The sequence below is a fragment of the Ranitomeya imitator genome, chromosome 5, assembly GCF_032444005.1.
Source record: "Ranitomeya imitator isolate aRanImi1 chromosome 5, aRanImi1.pri, whole genome shotgun sequence".
Taxonomy (NCBI): Eukaryota; Metazoa; Chordata; class Amphibia; order Anura; family Dendrobatidae; genus Ranitomeya; species Ranitomeya imitator.
This window is the reverse complement of record NC_091286.1, coordinates 197,089,640-197,116,140: the sequence shown is the minus strand read 5'-3', so window position 1 is coordinate 197,116,140 and position 26,501 is coordinate 197,089,640. Positions and strand designations below refer to the sequence as shown.

At 42.4% G+C, this 26,501-nt stretch overlaps 1 protein-coding gene across 8 annotated transcripts in view; it reads right to left on the bottom strand.

Annotated features, from left to right (window-relative positions):
• TBCE (tubulin folding cofactor E) overlaps window positions 1-26,501 on the bottom strand; it is a 359,490-nt gene that overhangs the window by 157,841 nt on the left and 175,148 nt on the right. For all 8 annotated transcript variants that reach the window (XR_011321965.1, XR_011321966.1, XR_011321967.1 and 5 more), the window contains one exon: window positions 4,126-4,221. Coding sequence is in view for 4 of the 8 variants with exons in the window: in XM_069769489.1 (XP_069625590.1) it covers window positions 4,126-4,221 (96 nt within the window). In the remaining 4 variants the exon portion in view is untranslated. The remainder of the gene's footprint in view (window positions 1-4,125; window positions 4,222-26,501) is intronic.

Sequence of the window (26,501 nt, the reverse complement as noted above, 5' to 3'; positions counted from 1 at the left end):
GTCAAACCAATCTAATCAGTTTTTATGAAGAGGTAAGCTATAGGCTGGACCACGGTGAGTCATTGGACGTGGTATATCTCGATTTTTCCAAAGCGTTTGATACCGTGCCGCACAAGAGGTTGGTACACAAAATGAGAATGCTTGGTCTGGGGGAAAATGTGTGTAAATGGGTTAGTAACTGGCTTAGTGATAGAAAGCAGAGGGTGATTATAAATGGTATAGTCTCTAACTGGGTCGCTGTGACCAGTGGGGTACCGCAGGGGTCGGTATTGGGACCTGTTCTCTTCAACATATTCATTAATGATCTGGTAGAAGGTTTACACAGTAAAATATCGATATTTGCAGATGATACAAAACTATGTAAAGCAGTTAATACAAGAGAAGATAGTATTCTGCTACAGATGGATCTGGATAAGTTGGAAACTTGGGCTGAAAGGTGGCAGATGAGGTTTAACAATGATAAATGTAAGGTTATACACATGGGAAGAGGGAATCAATATCACCATTACACACTGAACGGGAAACCACTGGGTAAATCTGACAGGGAGAAGGACTTGGGGATCCTAGTTAATGATAAACTTACCTGGAGCAGCCAGTGCCAGGCAGCAGCTGCCAAGGCAAACAGGATCATGGGGTGCATTAAAAGAGGTCTGGATACACATGATGAGAGCATTATACTGCCTCTGTACAAATCCCTAGTTAGACCGCACATGGAGTACTGTGTCCAGTTTTGGGCACCGGTGCTCAGGAAGGATATAATGGAACTAGAGAGAGTACAAAGGAGGGCAACAAAATTAATAAAGGGGATGGGAGAACTACAATACCCAGATAGATTAGCGAAATTAGGATTATTTAGTCTAGAAAAAAGACGACTGAGGGGCGATCTAATAACCATGTATAAGTATATAAGGGGACAATACAAATATCTCGCTGAGGATCTGTTTATACCAAGGAAGGTGACGGGCACAAGGGGGCATTCTTTGCGTCTGGAGGAGAGAAGGTTTTTCCACCAACATAGAAGAGGATTCTTTACTGTTAGGGCAGTGAGAATCTGGAATTGCTTGCCTGAGGAGGTGGTGATGGCGAACTCAGTCGAGGGGTTCAAGAGAGGCCTGGATGTCTTCCTGGAGCAGAACAATATTGTATCATACAATTATTAGGTTCTGTAGAAGGACGTAAATCTGGGTATTTATTATGATGGAATATAGGCTGAACTGGATGGACATATGTCTTTTTTCGGCCGTACTAACTATGTTACTATGATGGTGTCATATATAACAAGATTTTGGCCACCAACCTCCTTCCCTCAGTAAGAGCATTGAAGATGGGTTGAGGATGGGTCTTGCATCATGACAATAACCCGAAACAAACAGCCAGGGAAACTAAGGGTGGCTCCGTAAGAAGCATTTCATGGTCTAGCCAGTCTCCAGACTTGAACCCAACAGAAAATCTTTGAAGGAAGATGAAACTCAATGTTGCCCAGAGACCGCCCCGAAACCTGAAAGATCTGGAGAAGATCTGTATGCAGGAGTGGGCCAAAATCTGCAGTGTGTGTAAAGTTGGTCAAGAACTACAGGAAACGCCTGGCATCTGTAATTGCAAACAAAGGCTTCTGTACCAAATATTAAGTTCTGTTTTTCTATTGTATCAAATACTTATTTCATACAATAAAATGAAAATTACCGTAATTATGTAAAAACCTTAAAATGTGATTTTCTGGATTTCTTTTTTTAGATTGTCTCTGATAGTTGAAGTGCACCGAAGATAAAAATTACAGACCTCTCCATTCTTTGTAGGTGGCAAAACTTGCAAAATAGGCACTGTATCAAATACTTATTTTCCTCACTATATTTCACACTATTGCTGTGACTAGCTTTCACCTAAGATTTCATCTTATACTGTAGATCATATTATAACAGGAATGTCTAGGGATAGTTAGTGATAGTTAGTGAGAGCCACCAATGACCATATCTCGTTTCATATAGGATACCAACCTCCACGGCTAGGCAGTACCAGCTGAAGTTATCAGATCAGGAAGGCACATGCTCCTGGGTGTTGCCAGGTATATATTCAAATATACTTTTGTAGGTCGATCTACTCATATCGTGTATTTATAGTGGTTACATTTCACTAGTAGTCAGCCACATTGAACATCCTGCATTTAATTGTCCATGTTGTATGGTATTTTAGTGCTTTTAATACTATTAATAAAATTAGTTTTTAGAGAGTTTATATATTCACTTCCTTCATTGATAGACCTTTACTCATGAATTTAAGATGTTAAAAATATGGAACATCTCACAGCTATACTTTAAAATAGAGTGAATAAGCAAAAACGAAGTGGCCAAAGGCCAGAACAAACGACCAAAAGAGTCCGTATTTAAATATATACCAAAATTGCTTTATTAGAAGAAAATACAAAGGACAATATAGACACAGGATAAAGAAAATAGCGCAAGGGAACGACAACCATTGCCAAAGAGTACAAAAAACAGGCTAGTGTGGACGGGCACGTGAACACAAATTACGTGTGTAATATGCTGTTGCCAATTTTGGTACAATTTTGTATCACCAGCATGAGGATTCCCGGTTGTAGTCTGATTCACTTCATGTACACATATAAGTGAAATATGATTTACTTTTTACATCTGACTACTGTGATATTAGTTCCATCATACACAGCAATAATACATCTGATGTGGGGGTTTCACGTGCCCGTCCACACTAGCCTGTTTTTTTGTACTCTTTGGCAATGGTTGTCGTTCCCTTGTGCTATTTTCTTTATCCTGTGTCTATATTGTCCTTTGTATTTTCTTCTAATAAAGCAATTTTGGTATATATTTATATACGGACTCTTTTGGTCGTTAGTTCTGGCCTTTGGCCACTTCATTTTTGCTTATTCACTATTTACGACTTGTCCAGTTCATTAGGTCCATTTGATTACAGCAGGTTAGGATTTGTTCCTTTCATTTTTTCCCATTGTGGTGTACTATAACACTTTGCCATGCGGACAACGTTTGTGAATTGGTTTTTCTATTTTTTTGAAAATAGAGTGGACAACTTCAATGTCATTTGGTCTTTGTGGAACTACTATTGGGCTGAACATGATCTAGAAATAGTTGATTATTCTGGGACTCATATGGTCTCGGTGAGTTATGAACACTGCGGGATAGTTTGTATTTCTAATATTTACATTCTTCCCCTTATATTTTCCTTTTCCTTTGCGTCTTGTTTTCTTGGTTATTATAATTTTCTTGGTTTACTGCAAAATTATTCAGTTCAAGTTCTGAACTTATTTGTCACGGGGCTACAGCTACAGAATGGTTCCAGAGAACCGCAGCGCTCTGGGCCTCGTTCACACACAGTGAACAGAAGATCTTCACCTATATTCTGACCTGGCTGCTTTGTGCCCACAGTGCAGGAGTTAACCTTATTGCTGAGTTGCTGAGACTCTCTCAGCTGAAGTGGATTTTGTAATCTGATCCTCTATATAGACCCAGTCCTGACTTCAGCTATTGTCAGTGATCAGTTTTACTGCCTGGCTTGGAGGGTGAAGGAGCGTAGTGTTGGTGTTGGAGGTTTATTTACATGCTGTTTTTGGTTGCATGTTTAACCTGTTTTCCTTCCTAGTTTATTCCTTCTGTTCCCTTCTCTGTGTTTCCTCTGTGGTTGTGTGAGCATTTGGTGAGTTTGAGACTTTTAGTTACCTTGTCTGTATACCCCGTTATTTGTTGTATTATTACACTGGTGCAGTCCACCTCCTTTGGGGGGAGAGGGGGCCACTGATAGGGCCTGCACAGGATACAGGGATACGCTGGCGGCTCGGGCCTCCTAACCATCATAGGTACCCTCGAGATAAGCGAAAGACAGGCCCCATTAAAGTGGTAGGGACAGGTGCGAGTCCCAGTACGCCGTCCTGCCCCTTTAACGCCGCTTACGGCGTGACATTATTCTTATTATGCATGTCCGGTAATTCCCTTTAATAAAAATAGCGATGTTGAAAATTGAAAATAAAAAAAATCAATTTAACCTTAAAAACATAATTTAAATAATAATAAAGTCATGTGATGATTTCACATTCACTCACATATTAACTTTCTTAACATCATTACATTTAAGTGTTACCTTGGTAAATTTGAAATTGCATGAAGTTGGTCTCCATCAATTATATAATTGTTAGAAATATCAAGTAGTGTCAGAGATTGAAGACACTGCATAGGCCTACAAGAGAAATGTTTTTAACATTAAGTTATAACTAAACAACATCCAAAACTATTGGTTAAAAGGACTGCAATCTACTAATAGGACAGAACTTCACTAAGGCTGCTTTATTGTAGCATTTGTTTTCTATGTTTTTTAATGCAAATTAAAAGTTGCTTTTCACAATACCAGCAAAAGCTTTGGGTTTGGGATTTCAGAAATCTCTTGCACTCTTGTTTTTTATGGACTCTCCTGTGTCCACACCATAAAATTCAGAGTCAGAAGTATGCAAAAGAACATCTAAACAAGCATCATGCATTTTTTAAATAGGTTCTGTGGACCAATGAGGTTAAAATAGAAATCTTGGGCCACAATGATCAAAGGTATGTGTGGAGAAAAATAGGTATTAGACCTACAGGTATTTATGTTTCCAGGAGTCCATCCTGACAGCACCATGGAGGATGTCCTCCTCCTCCTTGCAGGGACAGGAAGCACACAAGAGGTTAAAAGGCCCCTCCACACCCCTATTCCCTCAGTGTACAAGTACCACACCATGATTGATGCAACTTAACCCTGCTGTTCTGTTCGGTCTGGGGAGACCTATTTTGAACTTTGGTATTTTTTGGGGTGTTCAAGATGCGGTTCTGAAACTTGTGGTTGATTGACTTAAATGAGGATGGGTCGGTCGGCCACGGGTTTCAGAGCCGCATCTTGAATATTTTAAAGAATATTGAAGTTCAAAGTCGGTCATTTTTGACCAACAGAACAGCAGGGTTAACACATTTATTAACAATATCATAACACATGACAAATTAATTTAGAGAGGGAACTAACCGTGCTGTCAGGATGAACTCCTGGAAACAATTACCGGTAGGTGTAATACCTATTTTCCAGGACCCCCATTGTTAAATATTAATTATTCGTATTTTTATCCTGTACTGAGCACTTTGCTTATTGCTGACACTATCAAAAGCTATTTCTGTGTATGTAGCTCAGAGTATAAGTTATCACCATTTACAGAGGACACGTGATCTGTGTTGGACATATATAAACGTCTCTTAGGAGGGTGTGGGGGCTTTTTGTCACGTGGGACGGTCACCTCCCTTCCTACATTTCATTCTCCATGGACGTCCAACAAGGAAGGAACAACAGCTGATAACGGAAGCCATGATGACCTTCAAACTTCCAACAGACAGACTGTTTTATCATTCAGGACCTTGGGAAAGATGAGTAACAAGACAAGCGCTGATATTTACACATGGACACTCTGTTTGTAACTATTTCATCTACTTTTATGTTTTTGCTGCGATGGTGGATAATTCAATAAACCACTATATTTTCATCAGAATATCATGACATTTTTCTTTTAAGAATAACGCACCTGGTTAAGTCTTGATTAAATATTTTTGCGCAATAACCATTTTTAACATTGGCCAAGCCAGCCAGGTTTCATTTTTTGTGCTATTTTTGCGTCAATTTCCTTCAATCTTGCACACGGGGGAGGAGAGAAGAGCTAGATGTTATGCAAGTTTTCAGAAATTTCACTTCAAAACTTCAAGTCACAAAGATCTCACAAGAACCTATGAAACAGACTAACAGGTGCAAGACGGTTTGACAAGCAGTAGCATCGAATGTGCTGAAAATAGCCGGGCTGAAGTCCGGAGCCCAGCGTTGTAAAAGCAAAGGGACTACAATCTGAGATTTCAAGGTAAGACAAATGGATTTGATTAATTCATATGCTAAATCAAGTCAGATAGAATTTGTAAGTTTGTACGGATCTAGCTTAGAAATATTTTGGTCTTTATTTCAAGAATGTAGAATCGCGAATATAAAGTTAGATTCTAAGCTAATGCGTAGGAAAAAAGAAAAAGAGCAACTGAAAAATATTTTACATATGGTTTATGTATTTAACGAGTTTGTGACAGAGAAGTCCAAAAAAAGACAGTGTAGAAAGAATTTCTAAGGAAACTAATGATGTTCCCGAGATTGACTGTAATGGGAAGAGTGAGGAAGATGTGACACGTGTGTGTGGCCACCCAAGGTGACATTGACTTTGTGACTCAGGATGAAAAACAAGATGGAGGAAGCGAAGGAGACATGACAATTGACAAAGATGATCTACGAGGGACAGATGTACAAGGGCCACTAAAAATAGACGACTCAGAGGCCCAACTCCAACCTAAATCTAGAAAAATCTTGCTAAAGTTATGCAAAATCATTCCTGCATATGATGAGAAAATCCCTGTGTGCAGAAATTCAGAGATATTTGAGAGTTTTGCTGATAAGTTTGATTTGACTAATCAGGAGAAAAATAAATTGTTTAAAATTTGGCTTCCGGTAATTTTCTCCAGGAGACTCTCATTAAGAATGCAGAATGAGGAGTTCCATGAAGACATGACTGATGTAGAAAGATTAAAAATTTTGATTTTCTGTGGATTAAAAGAAAATTATCCAGATCTTGATATCCTTCTAAAATTGAAGATTGGCCGGAAAGAATGTACGTTTACTTTTATGGCCATTTTTGAAAGGATTTATAAATTGGTCTGTACGAATTTGAATCAACAATCCATGATAAATTGTTTTGTAAACAAGTTTAAATTCTTAAATCCTGTATCTCGTGTAATTGCTTCACAGAAAGATTCTTTATACGAATGTGCCCAATCCCTTGATTTTTCTAGAAAACATGAGAATCTTGAAAGGAAAACAAATTTTACTAAGTTTTTGAAACCAGGCAGAATTCAATCTTATGAGAAGCCAAAATCAAAATCTTCAAACCTGATCCAAAATCAAATCTATGAAGTACGAAGAAAATTACATATTTGCTACAAACCCTATGAAACGATTCAGGAGTCTATTAAAGAAGTTCCTCTGAAAGGGTTAAAAGCTGAAGGCTCAGATCTCTCTGTAAAGATGGCGGAAATTGACAGATGGAAGCAGGTGTGCAACAGCATAGGGAGCGAGCTGAACACTCCGTTTTCACAGCTGATAAGACTAAAGATGGCAGTTTTAGGTTTTCAACAAATTATCAACAGAGAGGTAAATTTTGGGATAGGAATTGGCTAAAAATGTAATTACTGGTATCTATAATATAACGCTGGGAGCGTCACTCTGTCCGAAGCCTCTATAGACTGCGCAAGCGCCGGCGCAGTCTGGGCCTCACAGAGCGACACTCCCGGGAGATCGCGGTGTGCGTTCACACTGAACACACACCGCGATCTCCACCGCAGAAGCAGGGACCGCCAGGAGGGTGAGTATCGGCCTATATTCACCTGTCCCCGTTCCATCGCTGAGCGGCGCCATCTTCCCGGTCTTCGGTCTGTGGCCTTCAGTTCAGAGGGCGCGATGACGCGCTTAATGCGCGCCGGCGCCGCCCTCTGACTGAATAGTCACGGCCAGGAGACCGGGAAGATGGCGCCGCTCAGCGATGGAACGCCGGACAGGTGAGTATAGTAAGTGCTGGGGGGGCCTGAGCTGGCGGCGATACCGGCACCTGACCCCCACAGCGCGCCGGTGTCCCCGCCTGCTCAGGCCCCCCAGCACTCGGCGCCGAGCGGGTCAGAGGCAGTATGGGGACGCAGGATGGAGCAGCACATAAGGATGGGGACGCAGGATGGAGCAGCACATAAGGATGGGGACGCAGGATGGAGCAGCACATAAGGATGGGGACGCAGGATGGAGCAGCACATAAGGATGGGGACGCAGGATGGAGCAGCACATAAGGATGGGGACGCAGGATGGAGCAGCACATAAGGATGGGGACGCAGGATGGAGCAGCACATAAGGATGGGGACGCAGGATGGAGCAGGACATAAGGATGGGGACGCAGGATGGAGCAGCACATAAGGATGGGGACGCAGGATGGAGCAGGACATAAGGATGGGGACGCAGGATGGAGCAGGACATAAGGATGGGGACGCAGGATGGAGCAGCACATAAGGATGGGGACGCAGGATGGAGCAGCACATAAGGATGGGGACGCAGGATGGAGCAGGACATAAGGATGGGGACGCAGGATGGAGCAGCACATAAGGATGGGGACGCAGGATGGAGCAGCACATAAGGATGGGGACGCAGGATGGAGCAGCACATAACAGTATGGGGACGCAGGATGGAGCAGGACATAAGGATGGGGACGCAGGATGGAGCAGGACATAAGGATGGGGACGCAGGATGGAGCAGGACATAAGGATGGGGACGCAGGATGGAGCAGGACATAAGGATGGGGACGCAGGATGGAGCAGCACATAAGGATGGGGACGCAGGATGGAGCAGGACATAAGGATGGGGACGCAGGATGGAGCAGCACATAACAGTATGGGGACGCAGGACATAAGGATGGGGACGCAGGATGGAGCAGGACATAAGGATGGGGACGCAGGATGGAGCAGCACATAAGGATGGGGACGCAGGATGGAGCAGCACATAAGGATGGGGACGCAGGATGGAGCAGCACATAAGGATGGGGACGCAGGATGGAGCAGCACATAACAGTATGGGGACGCAGGATGGAGCAGCACATAACAGTATGGGGACGCAGGATGGAGCAGCACATAAGGATGGGGACGCAGGATGGAGCAGCACATAAGGATGGGGACGCAGGATGGAGCAGCACATAACAGTATGGGGACGCAGGATGCAGCAGTACATAAGGATGGGGACGCAGGATGCAGCAGCACATAAGGATGGGGATGCAGGATGCAGCAGCACATAAGGATGGGGACGCAGGATGCAGCAGCGCATGACAGGATGGGGACGCAGGATGCAGCAGCACATAAGGATGGGGACGCAGGATGCAGCAGCGCATGACAGGATGGGGACGCAGGATGGAGCAGCGCATGACAGGATGGGGACGCAGGATGGGAGCAGCGCATCACAGGATGGGAGCAGCGCATCACAGGATGGGGACACAGGATGGGAGCAGCGCATGACAGGATGGGGACGCAGGATGGGAGCAGCACATACCATGATGGAGACAATATACCAATATAAATGCTCGCCACCCGGGCGTAGAACGGGTTCAATAGCTAGTATTATATGATGAGTTATACAATGTATTATTTATTAATATGTAATTATTTTATTTCAATATAATTCTGCAGTTACATATATTAATATAATATACAGTAAATACTGTAGCATATTTGTATAAGTAGAGATTATATTAACTGCATTTTTATATACATAGTGAAATAATTAACATTTACTCCAGTAAAAATATTTAGAATTACAATTAAATACATTTATTAAATATATACATATGTATAAGATATTTAAATTACTTTGTTTTTAAATAAATATGAAATTAACCTTTATCTTTCATTTTCCCTTAGAATTTTCCTTTCAAAGCAAGGATTGAATGAAAAAATATCTGTTTCAAGAATTTATGTCCTATTCACACAGGAAGTTATATTAACTGCATGATATATATATATATATATATATATATATATATATATATTTAACACTTATATTATTTATTTTATCTAACAACCTAAAAATGTGTGTACTACATGTAAGTTTTTCTGTAACATTATGTTTTTTCCACTGCATGATGCATGACGTGACAGCTGTGAGTTAAGGGATATCATATAGCCTTGTTTTTAATTTTAGGAATTTTCCTCAGCCTTTACATGCAAATGGATTCCTGCACCGATTTAGCTGTGAAACATTCAACTCGGGTTTCTAGTAAATGGACGAGTCCTTTCTATAGGTTAAAACATACTGTTAGATATTATTTGGGGAATATTCAAAGGAATATTAGAATATTAAAATTTAATAGATTACAATGCGCATTGATTGACAATTAGGATACAATATTTTGGGTTAATATATGTGTATTCTTTGTATGTGAAATATGTATTGTGAACGTTATGTGTGTCACATGTGACAGGTGAGAGAGCATATGAGCAGCTGCTGAGTGAATTTGACATGAGAGGTAATGTAAGAGTGGGGCGTGGAATGCACAGTTTGACAGAGGCCTTATGATTCATGGTATGTTGAAAAAAAAAAAAAAACTTTGTGTTTAAGAAATAATAGGATTCAGTTAAATTATTAGAATATTAAGATATTTAAATATTATTATTCAACATATATTTAGTGATTATTAGTGAATAAGTACAATAACACATCAATATGGTTTATCTAGAAAAATCTACATATAGAACATTTTCCCAAATTATAATTTTTTCATATTCAGTGTTTTTTATAGTTACATAGATGAGTACACATCTTCAAACAAATTAAGTCATAAAGCTGATATGACAGTTATAAAAATAATTATTTTTCATTTGGTTTTTTTTACAAATTAATTTTTTTCATAAAATAATATTTTTTGATATTAAGGGGGAAATGTGTTTTTGATCTTGATCACATCATCACATTTCATCAATACCTCTTCTTCACACATTTTAATAAAGAAGAAATATTAATAAGGTATTATTGGGTATAATAACAATAAATATTATAAATGTCATTTTTTTTCTCTAATGAAGAGTATTATATGCAAAGCTGCATAATTTCAATATTCTGGTAATCCTAGGTCATGACAACATTTAGATAATAAAAAAAAAACATTAAGGGAATGTGTTACTGAGACATAACTTCAGCATTTGTCATCAACATATAAAGGCCTTATTTTTATTTTTTATTCTTAGTTTTTATTTTTTCTTCATTTTTAATTTTTCACTTTTTCTTCAATTTTTATTCTTAATTTTTATTTTTTTTATCTCAAGAGAAAAAAAATCAATATTTAATAAAGTATTGTCTACAAGCATATTGCTTTATCAAATATAGTGATCATATGGTTTAATTATATAAGAAATGTTTCAATTCTAAGTTAAATACAGAAAATTTTTCACTCATTCATATATATATATATATATATATATATATATATATATATATATGTATATATATATATATGTATATATGTATATGTATATATGTATATGTATATATATATATATATATATATATATATATATATATATATATATATATACACATACACACTTATTTTGGTTCATGGCTATACATACTTACATATTATTGGTCTACTGAATATAAATTAATAAAGTTTTAATAATAAATATCAGCACTTGTTACATAAAAGACACACATCTATGGGTTCAAAAAGAAATTACACCTATGACATAAAAATGTCCAATCACATGGAGAATATGGTTAATAATATACTATCATTCATTATTATTATTATTGATATTATTTTATTTTTCCAAATATAAACTCCATTTTAATATCATTTAATAATTATATGGATATTATTGATTGCTATGGTACGCTGTGATATTATAAGTTAGGGAAATTACCAGATTTGGTATAGAATAGGGAATGAAGACTTCAATCAAGATACTGACGATACGTTAATAGAGAGTTTTCATATTTTTAAATTCAATTGATTCTTAAAAGTTACAAGAAGAAAAGCCGTTATCCAGAAGTTCCACAAGGTAACAATGCTCTGATTTCTGAGTAATAATAGACTGTGTCAAATACAATTCATGTCACCATTCACAACTACAGCATCCATCACTGACAACTGAGTACAGTATCAAAGATGAACTGTGTTATCACGTTCCAGTGGTTTCCTATCACCTATAAGACTTCCATGAAAGCTGGTGAACACTCAGGTAATAACCCTGACATGTGTCCTGTGCACTAAGGACTGGTTATGGTGCTATATTTGGCAAGGAAGAGTCAATGTAAGCCTTGCTGTGCTGACCAAAGACGTCACACCTGTCCCAAGACCAGCGCGGATGATATGGAAGGATTCCAGATGATTTCCAAGGCGAGCCAATGTAAGTCCAGGTTTCTAAAGGTGACACTACACAGATATTAAGGCTACATTTCATCTATGAACTTTGTTTTTTTCTCAACATTTGAATTTATGGACTTTGATTGACACATGACACACAGTCTCTACATATCTACATGCTATCATCTACAGTATTTCAAAAGACTTACCGTATTTTCCGGCGTATAAGACGACTGGGCGTATAAGACGACCCCCAACTTTTCCAGTTAAAATATAAAATCTTCTCAAAAGTCGGGGGTTGTCTTATATGGCGGGTGTCGTCTTATAGGGTGGGTGCGGAGCAATCTGCGGTCGAAGTATATAGTGGGGGGGAGTGGTCCCGATGACGGGGTGAGGGAGCTCCTCACCAGCAAGGTGTAAGTGAAGCAAACTGTCAGCGTCTGGGATGCCAGGGGTATGCAAATAAGAGAGAGAGAGAGAGAGAGCGGTGCTGTGCCTAGAAAAACACTCCTCTTTCACTAATCTGGCTCGCCCTTGTATCCTATTATCTCCTTCTCTGCCTCTGCTTCACTTACACCTTCCCGGTGAGGTGCCCCTTCTCCTTGTCATTGGGGTCCCTCCCCCCACAATATGCGGCGACCGCAGATGACTCCGCACCTGCCCTATAAGATGAAACCTGGCGTATAAGACGATACCCGACTTTTGAGAAGATTTTCAAGGGTTCAAAAGTAGTCTTATACGCCAGAAAATACAGTATATTAAAGATTGTTTAAAAGAACCAAGAAGAAGAACCAAGATGAAGACCAGATGACATCAGACCTGAGATGCTTCAAGTAGATATAGGGAAGTATAATTATATATTTTATATGAATATTAGTCACGGCTTACCATAACATGAATTTACATATCATTATATTATTGAGAACATATAACAATATTATTGATATTACTATTTATTACATTATTTTACCAAAGAAGAAAGTAGATCTAATTAATATTTTAATTTGAGGGTTCCAATCAATGTCTGTCACCCTCAAAAGGGGGAATTGTTAAATATTAATTATTCTTATTTTTATCCTGTACTGAGCACTTTGCTAATTGCTGACACTATCAAAAGCTATTTCTGTGTATGTAGCTCAGAGTATAAGTTAACACCATATACAGAGGACACGTGATCTGTGTTGGACATATATAAACGTCTCTTAGGAGGGTGTGGGGGCTTTTTGTCACGTGGGACGGTCACCTCCCTTCCTACATTTCATTCTCCATGGACGTCCAACAAGGAAGGAACAACAGCTGATAACGGAAGCCATGATGACCTTCAAACTGCCAACAGACAGACTGTTTTATCATTCAGGACCTTGGGAAAGATGAGTAACAAGACAAGCGCTGATATTTACACATGGACACTCTGTTTGTAACTATTTCATCTACTTTTATGTTTTTGCTGCGATGGTGGATAATTCAATAAACCACTATATTTTTATCAGAATATCATGACATTTTTCTTTTAAGAATAACGCACCTGGTTAAGTCTTGATTAAATATTTTTGCGCAATAACCATTTTTAACACCCCTCTTGACAGCAACATGGAGAATACCAAAGTACTTCCTCAGGGTGGGATGACTGCCTGGAGAACCTTCCTCCCGAAGGCAGTCTGCAAGCTAGATAATACATCTAGTCTGTAGTGTTTACAAAATGTGTCTAGCCTGGACCAGGTTGCAGCTTTACAGATCTGGTCTACTTAGGCCCCTGCCCTCTCCGCCCATGAAGTCGAGACTGCTCTCGTTGAATGAGCTTTTAAGCCATCCGGGGGACTGATACCCTGGGAGTGATAGGCTAAGGAAATTAGAGATGTAATCCATCTGGCGATGGTGGTTTTAGGGGCTTTCTTTCCTCTATTTTTTCCCCAAATAAAATGAGCAGGTTATGATTCTGCCTCCAACTGCTAGCGGTCTTGATTTAATCAATGACAGCCTGTCTTACATCTAATGTGTGTAGGGCCCGCTCTTTCTCGTTCGAGGGATTTTCGCAGAAAGAGCGCAAAACAATTTCCTGGTTTAGGTTTTGACCTAAGGCTACCTTTGAAACGAACACGGGGTCTAGTTTCAGGATTATATGGTCATCCCAAAGTAATAGGTATGGGTCATGTATTGATAAGGCCAGGATTTTGCCTATACGTTTCGCTGTGGTAATGGCAATTAGGAATGCAATTTTCATGGTTCGGAGGGAAACTTGCATGTCTTTTTCGGGGACAAAGGGGTCTGAGGCAAGAGATCTGAGAACCAAGCTTAGGTCCCAAAAGGGAGTTATCCGCCAGAATGTGGGGCATATATGCTGTATTGCCCTGATGAATTTTATTAACCATGGGTGAGAGGCCAAAGAATAGTCAAGAAAAGTACTTAAGGCTGATATTTGGACCTTTATGGTACTGGGCCTAAGACCTTTATTAAAGCCTGACTGGAGAAAATCTAGAATGCTTGGGATATCTGGTTTCCCAGTCTCCAAGTCGGACCAGCCACCCTCCAGACAGAACCTCTTCCAGATCTTGAGGTACAGTGCCTTGCGAAAGTTTTCGGCCCCCTGGAACTTTTCAACCTTATCCCACATATCAAGCTACAAACATAAAGATACCAAATGTAAATTTTTGGTGAAGAATCAACAAGTGGAACACAGCAAACTCACTCCAGAAGTTCATTGTGGATCTCTGAATGATCCAATGTTGTCTAAATGCCTAATGATGATGATAAATATAATCCACCTGTGTGTAATCAAGTCTCCGTATAGATGCACCTGCTCTGCGATGATAGTCACAGGGCTCTGTTTGAAGTACAGAGAGCATCATGAAGACCAAGGAACACAAAAGGCAGGTGTGTGATACTGTTGTGGAGAAGTGTAAAGCCAGATTTGGATACAAAATGATTTCCAAAACTGTAGACATCCCAAGGAGCACTGAGCAAGCGATCATATTGAACTGGAAGGAGTATCATACCACTGCAAATCTACCAAGACCCGGACATCCCTCTAAACTTTCATCTCAAACAAGGAGACGACTGATCAGAGATGCAGCCAAGAGGCCCATAATCACTCTGATGAACTGCAGAGATCTACATCTGAGGTGGGACAGTCTGTCCATAGCACAACAATCAGTCATACACTGCACAAATCTGAACTTTACGGAAGAGTGGCAAGAAAAAAGCCATTTCTCAAAGATATCCGTAAAGTGTTGTTTCAAGTTTGCAGCAAGCCACCTGGGAGAAACACCAAACATGTGGAAGAAGGTGCTCTGGTCAGATGAAACCAAAATCGAACTTTTTGGCAACAAAGCCAAACGATATGTTTGGCGTAAGGTCAACAGAGCTCATCACCCAGAATACACCATCCCCACTGTCAAACATGGTGGTGGCAGCATCATGGTTTGGGCCCGATTTTTTTCAGCAGGGACAGGGAAGATTGTTAAAATTGATGGGAAGATGGATGGAGCCAAATACAGGACATTCTTGAAGAAAACCTGTTGGGAGTCTGCAAAAGAAAACTGCAGTTCACAAACGATCTCCATCAAACCTCACTGAGCTTGAGCTGTTTGCCAAGGAAGAATGGACAAGAATTTCAGTCTCTCGATGTACAAAACTGAGAGACATACCCCAAGCGACTGGCAGCTGTAATCGCTGCAAAAGGTGGCGCAACAAAGTATTAAGTTAAAGGGGCCGAATAATATTGCACGCCCCACTTTTCAGTTTTTGAATTTCCACAAAAATTTTAAATAATACATTTCGTTCAACTTCACAATTGTGTTCCACTTGTTGATTCTTCACCAAAAATTTACATTTGGTATCTTTATGTTTGAAGCATGATATGTGGGAAAAAGTTGAAAAGTTCCAGGGGGCCGAATACTTTCACAAGGCACTGTAAATTGCAGAAGTAACTGGCTCTCTGCTGGCCTGAATTGTGGTTATAACCTGGTCAGACAGCCCCCGGGCTTCTCAAGATGCTCCGCTCAGGATCCAAGCCGAAAGGTGAAGTCTTTCTGGATCTGGGTGGAGTACTGGACCCTGATGGACAAGATCCTCCCTCTGTAGAAGCAGCACTGGGCCTTCTATTGCCATGATCCCCAAGCGTGGCAACAACTCCTCCTCGCCAGTATGGGACGATTAGGAGTACCCTCGCCTGGTCTTCCTGTATTTTCCTGAGAATGGCCAGAATGAGAGCTATCGGGAGAAAAACGTAAGAGAGGGATCGTCCCCATTCCTGGCTTAATGCATCTACCACTTCTGGATTGTCTGAGGGGTTGAGTAAGTAGAATCTGTCAGTCTGCATTTTTCCTCATTGCAAATAAATCTGAGGTCTGTCCCAGAAGTGACACAGGTACTGGAACACCTCTTCATTTAAGTCCCAATATTCCGTCTACTTAGGTAGCCTACCACGATATTCTGGGACCCCTTGAGATGAACTGCCATTATTGACAGGACTGTCTTCTCTGTCCAAGAAATAAAAAAATCACACTCGCCAGGTCCTGCAGAATTTGGTGTCTTGGCCCTCACCGGTGACGCAGGAAGGATACCGCAGTCACGTTGTAGAATCTTTACGTGTTGGCCTTTTAGACGATTCTGGTTTTGTCTTAGGGCTTCCCATACTGCATAGAGTTATCTGTAATTTGAGGATCTGGACTGGATGTCTGCTGGCCATTCTGCTTGGAGGACTCTCCCTTCCAGGTGTGCTCCCCATCCCCACTTGCTGGCGTCTGTGGTAATTACTACGCTCAGGAAGGAGATCCAAGAAATGCCCATCCTCAGGTTTTCTGGCTGGATCCACAATAGTAGAGACTTTCTTGTGGTGGGGGATAAAGATATTTTGTTGTCAAGGGAGGACTGACGTCAATCCCAGACAGCCAGGGACCTCCCTCTGCAATGATATTGAATGAAACTGTGCCCAGCGGATGCACGGGATACAGAACGTCATCAGGCCCAAAACCTGCATTGAGGATCTGATGGACACGCGTTCCTTCATGAGATCCTTCATTCTGAACTGCACTGATTTCTGTTTTCCCAGGGGTAGAAACGACATCCTGCTCCTGGAATCTAGCAAGACTCCCAAAAAGATCTTCTTTCTTTCTGAGGTTAAATCCGATTTTCTTTGCTTATAATCCAGCCGAGGAATTCCATAGTGGTTGTAGTCCTTTCCCTGTGTAGTCGGAGTTCCTCTGCTGAGCTTGCTACCAGGAGGAAATCGTCCAGATATGGTATGATGCCCTGGTTTCTTAGAAAGGCTACCACTACTGTGACCAGCTTGGAGAAGATCTGAGGGGCTGAAGCCAGGCCAAATGAAAGGCGCTGAAACTGAAAGTGGCAGGTCTCTTCCTAAAAACTTACTGCGAATATCCGGTATCTCTGGGATGATGGATGGATTGGGACCTGATAATAGGCACTTTTCAGGTCAAGGGTGCACATAAATGCATTTTTGTCTATCGAGTGGACCGAGGATTTTACAGACTCCATGCTGAACCGTTTGTAGGCGACCCAAGCGTTTAGGGGTTTTTAAGTTTATTATTGTGTGTGCGCCTGCCGATGGATTTATTATGGTGAACAGGGAGTAGTGACCTTTTCCTATTTCCGCCTGGAAACTGGGACTATAATGGCCGAGCTGATTAGGTCGTTTAAGTCTATATCCATGGAGGAGCCTGGTTCTACACGAAGAAGGGAGATGACTCTCTCGGGGGAGGAGAAGAGAACTCTATTTTGTAACTCTCTGATATGGGTCCTTAAAACCCACTGATTCTGGGTGACCCGGAACCAATTTACCGCAAAGTGCCTGAGGCGTCCCCCCAATCAAGACGGCGTCATTGCCTTTTAACCTGCTGTGTGCTTCCTGTCCCTGTTGAGGAGGAGGATGTCCTCCATGGTGTGTCAGGAGGGACGTCCTGGAGAAAGGGCACAAAATATCAGTAAAATAACATCTCGACAACCATTGAGCATCTGCATGGATCAATCATGCTTTGGGGTTGTGTTGCAGCCAATGGCATGGGAAACATTTCACGGGTAGAGGGAAAATTGGATTGAATTAAATATCTACAAATTCTTGATGCAAACATAACACCATAGGTAAAAAAAAGAGGACGTTGAAAAGAGCATGGCTTCTACAAATGGATAATGATCCAAACACGTCAAAATCCACAATACACTACCTGAAGCTGAAGGTTTTACAATGGCCCTCACAGTCCCCAGATCTGAACATCATTAACAATCTGTGGCTAGACCTCAAAATAGCAGTGCATGCAAGACAACTAGCAATCTCACAGAACTGGAAACATTTTCCAAGGAAGAATGGATGAAAACCCCTCAAACAAAAAATGAAAGACTCTTGGCTGGCTACAAAAAGCATTTACAAGCTATGATACTTTCATTAGGCAGTGTTACTATGTACTAACCATGCAGGGTGCCCAAACTTTAGCATCAAAGGAAATGTTAAAAATACAAAGGAAATGTCTCATCTTTAACTTTAGGCCTTTCAGAGATCATTTCATCTTCAACTTGCATGTTTACAAGAATAGTAATTATGACCAGGGGTGCCCAAACTTTTACATGCTACTGTATGTGTAGAAAAATTCACGATCTCTTATGAACATCAGCTAAATGCTGACGTTGATAGGAGGATCAAAATGACAGGCACAGGGGTATTTAGCAGACATGACAAGACTAGTCATGACAACTAGTGATTACAAAAGGTGCTCAGACAATGTCCTTGTGGCTGCAGTTTTTGTGGCTGTTAAACAACCGCAACGCATGCAGGGATTGTATAACAGACAGGCAAAACAACCCATGTGTTGAGGCTGTCTAACAGCAACAAATTATGCAGGCAAGGGGGCTCAAACATATTCAAGCATGCCCAAGATAACACCCGAGCCATACTTGGATAACACATTATCCGAGCAAGTTCGCTCATCACTAATGACAACTCATGGGCACTCTGCGATAAGGTCAAGGGTGCGCCAAAGGACGAGTGGAATGACAATTCACCGCCAACGTGTTAAATGTCGTTGTCAGAGATTGACAGTGGGATTCAACTGGTTAACAGCGGCAGGACTCCTCTCCACCGACAGATGTTAGAGGCACATGATGACCGATCAAATTAGCCATTATGCGCTAGGAAAGAGGAGAGCTCGCACGTAGAGCTCGTATCAACTCAGGGAGCTGGCATATAACGTACCAGTACATCATATGTCGGTAGGGGATTAACTCCTTCATGAGCCTGCACTTTTATTTTTGCGTTTCAGTTTTTTGATCCCATTAAAAAAATTAATTCTGGCATTTTGTTTTTTTTCTTGTTACGCCATTTACCGATCAAACTAATTTTTTTTATATTTTGACAGATCAGAGATTTCTAAAAGCAGCAATACCAAACATGGCGGCAGATTACAGTTGATCAAGTACCAAATAAAATATAACCAAATTTTCCAAGTTGTGCACATGTTCTTTACATGAACTGATGCAAACCCACAAAAAATAGTTAAATTCCAGGTTGTAAGGTGGCAAAACAAAAAAATGCCAAGGGGTGAATACTTTCGCAAACCACTGTATAATTTGACTAGCCACATTCCTTAACGTTGCCTACCTGGTCTTTCATTGGTGATTTAGGTAGGCAACCACTGTGGTGTTGGCTGATCTTGTTTTGACATGTCAACCCACTAGATGAAGAAGTAATGTGTTTATGGCTCTTAGAACTGTTGTCAGTTCCTCCCAATTGAAAGAATTGCCAAAGGAAGTAATGTATCATTTCCTTATACATTGTAGGATACAGTATGGCCCCTCTAATCGTAGGGGCTGCGGTCGATTATTATTACTGGATCTATAACCTTCCAGGGAGTCCTAAAAGAAAGGTTTGACCATCATTCATCTTCAAGTAGGGTTTCCCTACCAAGAGATGATATGAGCATCAAACCCTGAACCTTACTTTTTGTGGGACAGGGCAGTGGGCACCAATACATGTTCTTTTAATCGAAAAGAGATGTCTAGTTCTAGGGCTGTCTTTTCTTTAATCTATAGCACGAAGGAACTTTCCCAGAAGAGAAGAATTCTAGTTTCAACTTGTTCTTTATTACATCTATGATCCAGGAATTTGATCTAATCTTTTCCTAGTTTTGATGAAACTGTAGTTTCCCTCCTACCACCAACAGCCTGGCATCATTGTCAGTGTTGAGCGATACCTTCCGATATCGGAAAGTATCGGTATCGGATTGGATCGGCCGATATTCAAAAAATATCGGATATCGCCGATACCGATACCCGATCCCAATGCAAGTCAATGGGACCAATATATCGGAATTAAAATAAACCCTTTCTTTCCTTGTAGGTTCATTCTACATGAAGGAAAACAACTAAGAACAATGCAGGATGTATTTGGGGAGGTGGCGGAGACATTAAAGGCATAGAGGTTTAGCCCAATCAAATAGAACAGCATGATTTTTTTTTTGTTTTGTTTTTTAAAGACGTTCGGAGTGACAAAGATATTGACTATGTAATTTTTTTTTTATTTTGTCAGATATTGATGTTTCACTATTCCACGCCCTTCCCCTTTTTTTTTTCTTTTCCCACACTTTCATCTTCATCATCATCAGCATCTTTGACATCAACTTCTTCTTCACCTTATTCATCTTCTTCTTCATCTTCTACCTATTTTTTTTTTATTACATTCTTCATATTCATTTTATTCAACTATTATTATTCTTCCTATTCTACATATTCATTTTATTCAACTGTTATTATTCTTCCTATTCTACTTCTTCATCATATTCTCATTTGTGACAGGCATTCCCGTAGTTGTTATCTATAAAAGTTGGAAGATTACACCTTCCCTTCTGCCTGTCACAAAAGTTACATTTGTCCGCGTTCAGTTTGGCCTGCAGCATCAGGCTTTATCCAGGGGCACCACGAGGAGGAACGGACTCACCCCCATACACTGCTTAGTCTTCTTCTGCATATAATTTAGATAATATCTTTTGCTCTGATATTAAGTGTTATGCTTAATGTTCTTCTGCTCTTTGTTCTGCAGACTCTTGTTCTTCTGCTTCTCGGTCTTCCATGTCGTCGTCTCCAGGGTCGTCGTCGTCATCGGGGTGGTCTTCAGGGTCGTCATCTCCAGGGTTGTCGTCATCTCACTGGTTGTCGTCTCTGGTGTCGTCGTCATCTTAGGGGTGGTCTTCCGGGTCGTCGACTTTAGGGTCTTCAACTTGGAAATGTAGCAGAAGGTACAAGAAGGCTGAGAAAATGCCAAGAACCAGCTGATGGAACTGGAACTCGGATGGCTACCCGAAGGTTCAAGAGCCTATGGAACTACCGAGGACCAGCTGACTTTACTGGAACCCGGTTACTAAGCAGGAGGTACCCGTGCCTGAAAGCACTACCAAGGACCACCTGACGTTGGTGGAACTTGGATACCCAGAAGGAGGCACCTAAGCCAAAGGCTCTGCCCGGAACCAGCTGACGGTACTGGAACTAGGATGGGGAGCAGAAGGTACAAGAGCAAAAGACACTGCCGAGAACCAGCTGACGGTGCTGGAACCAGGATGTGGACCAGAAGGTCCACAGGAGAGGAGAGAACAGCTAGGCCGCGAGACAGCCGCAGTTACCGAACACCAACAGTCCTACAGGGGGAGCTTGGCCTACTGGCACTACAGAACCAGCCTTGACTACCAATTCACGCAGCCCACATAGGAAGCTCCTAAACTGGAGGCACCCTGGAGTTGGCTAACCCGACCGCAACACGACGGGGCAACACATAGGTGTCTCAGTGAGTTTGACAGTACCCGGAAACAGCTGACGGTGCTGGAACCAGGATGGGCACGAGGGAGTACCCGTGACAAAAACACTGCCGAGAACCAGCTGGCGGTGCTGGAACCCGGATGCGTTGCTCCAGTGTGCATGAGCCAATGGCACTGAGGACCAGCTGACGGTGCTGGAACCCGGTTACTAAGCTGTAGGTGCCCGCGCTTAAAAGCACTACCAAGGACCGCCTGGCGTTGGCGGAACTCGGATACCCAGGAGGAGGCACCTAAGCCAAAGGCTCTGCCCGGAACCAGCTGACGGTGCTGGAACCAGGTGGTGGACCAGAAGGTCCACAGGAGAGGATAGAACAGCTAGGCCGCGAGGCAGCCGCAGTTACCGAACCCCAACAGTCCTACAGGGGGAGCTTGGCCTACTGGCACTACAGAACCAGCCTTGACTACCAATTCACGCAGCCCACATAGGAAGCTCCTAAACTGGAGGCACCCTGGAGTTGGCTAACCCGACCGCAACACGACGGGGCAAGCATAGGCGTCTCAGTGAGCTTGACACTACCCGGAAACAGCTGACGGTGCTGGAACCAGGCTTGGCACGAGGGAGTACCAGTGACAAAAACACTGCCGAGAACCAGCTGGCGGTGCTGGAACACGGATGCGTTAGCCTATTCAAGATGGCCTTCCTAGAGCCCCAACTAGCGGTGTTGGAGCAAAGGGTAAGCAGGGGAAGCATAGTGTAGGCCGAAGCCTGCACTGGAGGCAGCTTTGTGTCTGCGTTGCGTTTGCAGGACACGATGCCGGCTACACAGCGGGGGAACAGCTGGCGGAGCTTAACCCCACTAACACATTGGCTGGTGTTTTTCTCTGTGCAGCAAGCACGTCCGGGCAAAAACTGGCGGTGTTAGAGCCCAGGGTCAGCAGGAGGAGGAGAGGAGCAGAGTGTAGGCCGAAGCCTAAGTGAACCAATTTCAAAGGTAACCTTTAACCCACCCTCAGGTGTTACAATGTAGAAGAGCCACACCTTGTGCAGCAGTAATGCTCCACAAGTGAGAGGTTGCTCTTTAAATTTTGCTCATTGCACACGCAGAATGAAAGACGTACACAATTTTGCCCATTGTACAGTAGAACTGTATTGGAGGCGTGACTTGTCTTTTTAAGGAGATGCGGCACAGGTGTCCAAAAATAACGCCTTGGTGCTGGGTGCAGCCTCCTGAGCGTTGTTATTTGCTGTACAGGAGTCTGTGCTCTTGTTATCCCTTGGCCATGCGCTGTGACTGAGCGCTGCCTGTCTTATGACCTCATTTCATGTTGGCCGGTGCAGTTAGCGATGGCCATGAATCCCAGACCCATAGTGTCTTTTCATAAAGTCACACTACAGGGCTGGGATTCATGGCCTTGCGCAGTAAATATGTTCGCCGCTCACAAATGTCTTTACACCTGCTTCAGACTGGGCGGCCTCAGCTGATCCCTTCTCGCATGCCGCGGCCATAAGGCCGCACAGTCTGAGGAAGGCGGAAGGAGATGAGTGAAGACAGGCGAACATATGCACTGCATATGCCCATCAATCACACCCTCGCAGTCAAAATATATGAGACAACGAGGGAGGTTGTGTCGGGCAGGGTGGACGCATAGGCACAGGCAGCCAACCAATGATGTCAGAAGACGGGCAGCGCTACCAAGGGGTGCTGCGGGTCATTTAAAAAGGAGAATCACACCTCAGGGGCAGTGAAATGGTCTGTAATGAGACACATTTTGTACGTGTTAATTTCAACGTGGGCAAGGAGAAAAAGTCAGCCACCTTGTACAAATGCAGCAAGTTGGCTGTTATACATAGAAACACCTGGGGGTGGGGGTCAGGGTACCTTTAATTTCAGTTCAGGTGCCTGCGTGGCGTTTGCAGGTCACGTTGCCAGCTACACAGAAGGGGAACAGCTGGCGGTGCTGAACCCCACTAACACATTGGCTGGTGTTTTTCTCTGTGCAGCTAGCACGTCCGGGCCCCAACTGGCGGTGTTAGAGCCCAGGGTCAGCAGGAGGAGGAGAGGAGCAGAGTGTAGGCCGAAGCCTAGTAGAACCAATTTCAAAGGTAACCTTTAACCCCCCTCAGGTGTTGCAAAGTACAAGAGCCACACCTTGTGCAGCACTAATGCTGCACAAGTCAGAGGTTGCTCTATGAATTTTGCTCATTGCACACGCAGAATGAAAGACGTACACAATTTTGCCCATTATACAGTAAGACTGTATTGGAGGCGTGACTTTTCTTTTAAAGGAGACGCAGCACAGGTGCACCAAAATAACGCCTTGGTGCTGGGCGCAGCCTCCTGAGCGTTGTTATTTGCTGTACAGGAGTCTGCGCTCTTGTTATCCCTTGGCCATGCGCTGTGACCGCTGCCTGTCTTATGACCTCATTTCATGTTGGCCGGTGCGGTTAGCGATGGCCATGAATCCCAGACCCATAGTGTCTTTTCATAAAGTCACACTACAGGGCTGGGATTCATGGCCTTGCGCAGTAAATATGTTTGCCGCTCACTCATGTCCTTACACCTGCTTCAGACTGGGCGGCCTCAGCTGATCCCTTATCGCATGCCGCAGGCCATGAGGCCACACAGTCTGAAGAAGGCGGAAGGAGGGGAGTGAAGACAGGCGAAGATATGCACTGCTCGTGCCCATCAATCACACCCTCGCAGTCCAAATATATCAGACAACGAGGGGCGTTGTGTCGGGCAGGGCGGACGCACAGGCACAGCCAGCCAACCAACGATGTCAGAAGACGGCCAGCGTTACAAAGGGGGGGGCTGTGTGTCATTTAAAAGTATAATCACACCTCAGGGGCAGTGAAATGGTCTCTAATGAGTTATGAGACACATTTTGTACGTGTTGAGTTCCACGTGGGCAAGGAGAAAAAGTCAGCCACCTAGTACAAATGCAGCATTACTGCTGTACAAGGTGGCTGTTATACATAGAAACACCTGGGGGGGGGGCAGGTTCCCTTTAATTTCAGTTCAGGTGCCTGCGTGGCGTTTGCAGGACACGATGCCGGCTACACAGCAGGGGAACAGCTGGCGTTGCTGAACCCCACTAACACATTGGCTGGTGTTTTTCTCTGTGCAGCTAGCACGTCCGGGCAGAAACTGGCGGTGTTTAACCCCTTCATGACCCAGCCTATTTTGACCTTAAAGACCTTTTTTTGCAATTCTGACCAGTGTCCCTTTATGAGGTAATAACTCAGGAACGCTTCAACGGATCGTAGTGGTTCTGAGATTGTTTTTTCGTGACATATTGGGCTTCATGTTAATGGTAAATTTAGGTCAATAAATTATGCATTTATTTGTGATAAAAATGGAAATTTGGCGAAAATTTTGAAAATTTCGCAATTTTCACATTTTAAATATTTATTCTGTTAAACCAGAGAGTTATGTGACACAAAATAGTTAATAAATAACATTTCCCACATGTATACTTTACATCAGCACAATTTTGGAAACAAAATTTTTTTTTTGCTAGGAAGTTATAAGGGTTAAAATTTGACCAGCGATTTCTCATTTTTACAACGAAATTTACAAAACTATTTTTTTTTAGGGACCACCTCACATTTGAAGTCAGTTTACGGGGTCTATATGGCTGAAAATACCCAAAAGTGACACCATTCTAAAAACTGCACCCCTCAAGGTGCACAAAACCACATTTAAGAAGTTTATTAACCCTTCAGGTGCTTCACAGCAGCAGAAGCAACATGGAAGGAAAAAATGAACATTTAACTTTTTAGTCACAAAAATTATATTTTAGCAACAATTTCTTTGATTTCACAATGGTAAAAGGAGAAACTGAACCACGAAAGTTGTTGTCCAATTTGTCCTGAGTACACCAATACCTCATATGTGGGGGTAAACCACTATTTGGGCACATGGTAAGGCTCGGAAGGGAAGGAGAGCCATTTGACTTTTTGAATGAAAAATTATCTCCATCGTTAGCGGACACCATGTCGCGTTTGGAGAGCCCGTGTGCCTAAACATTGGAGCTCCCCCACAAGTGACCCCATTTTGGAAATTAGACCCCCCAAGGAACTTATCTAGATGCCTAGTGAGCACTTTAAACCCCCAGGTGCTTCACAAATTGATCTGTAAAAATGAAAAAGTACTTTTTTTTCACAAAAAAATTCTTTTCGCCTCAATTTTTTCATTTTCACATGGGCAATAGGATAAAATGGATCCTAAAATTTGTTGGGCAATTTCTCCCGAGTACGCCGATACTTTATATGTGGGGGTAAACCACTGTTTGGGCACACGGCAGGGCTCGGAAGGGAAGGCGCGCCATTTGACTTTTTGAATGGAAAATTAGCTCCAATTGTTAGCGGACACCATGTCGCGTTTGGAGAGCCCCTGTGTGCCTAAACATTGGAGCTCCCCCACAAGTGACCCCATTTTGGACACTAGACCCCCCAAGGAACTTACCTAGATGCATATTGAGCACTTTAAACCCCCAGGTGCTTCACAGAAGTTTATAACGCAGAGCCAAGAAAATAAAAAATAACTTTTCTTTCCTCAAAAATTATTTTTTAGCCTGGAATTTCCTATTTTGCCAAGGGTATTAGGACAAACTGGACAATAACATTTGGGGTCCAATTTCTCCTGAGTACGCTGATACCCCATATGTGGGGGTAAACCACTGTTTGGGCGCACGGCAGGGCTCGGAAGGGAAGGCACGCCATTTGGCTTTTTAAATGGAAAACTAGCTCCAATCATTAGCGGACACCATGT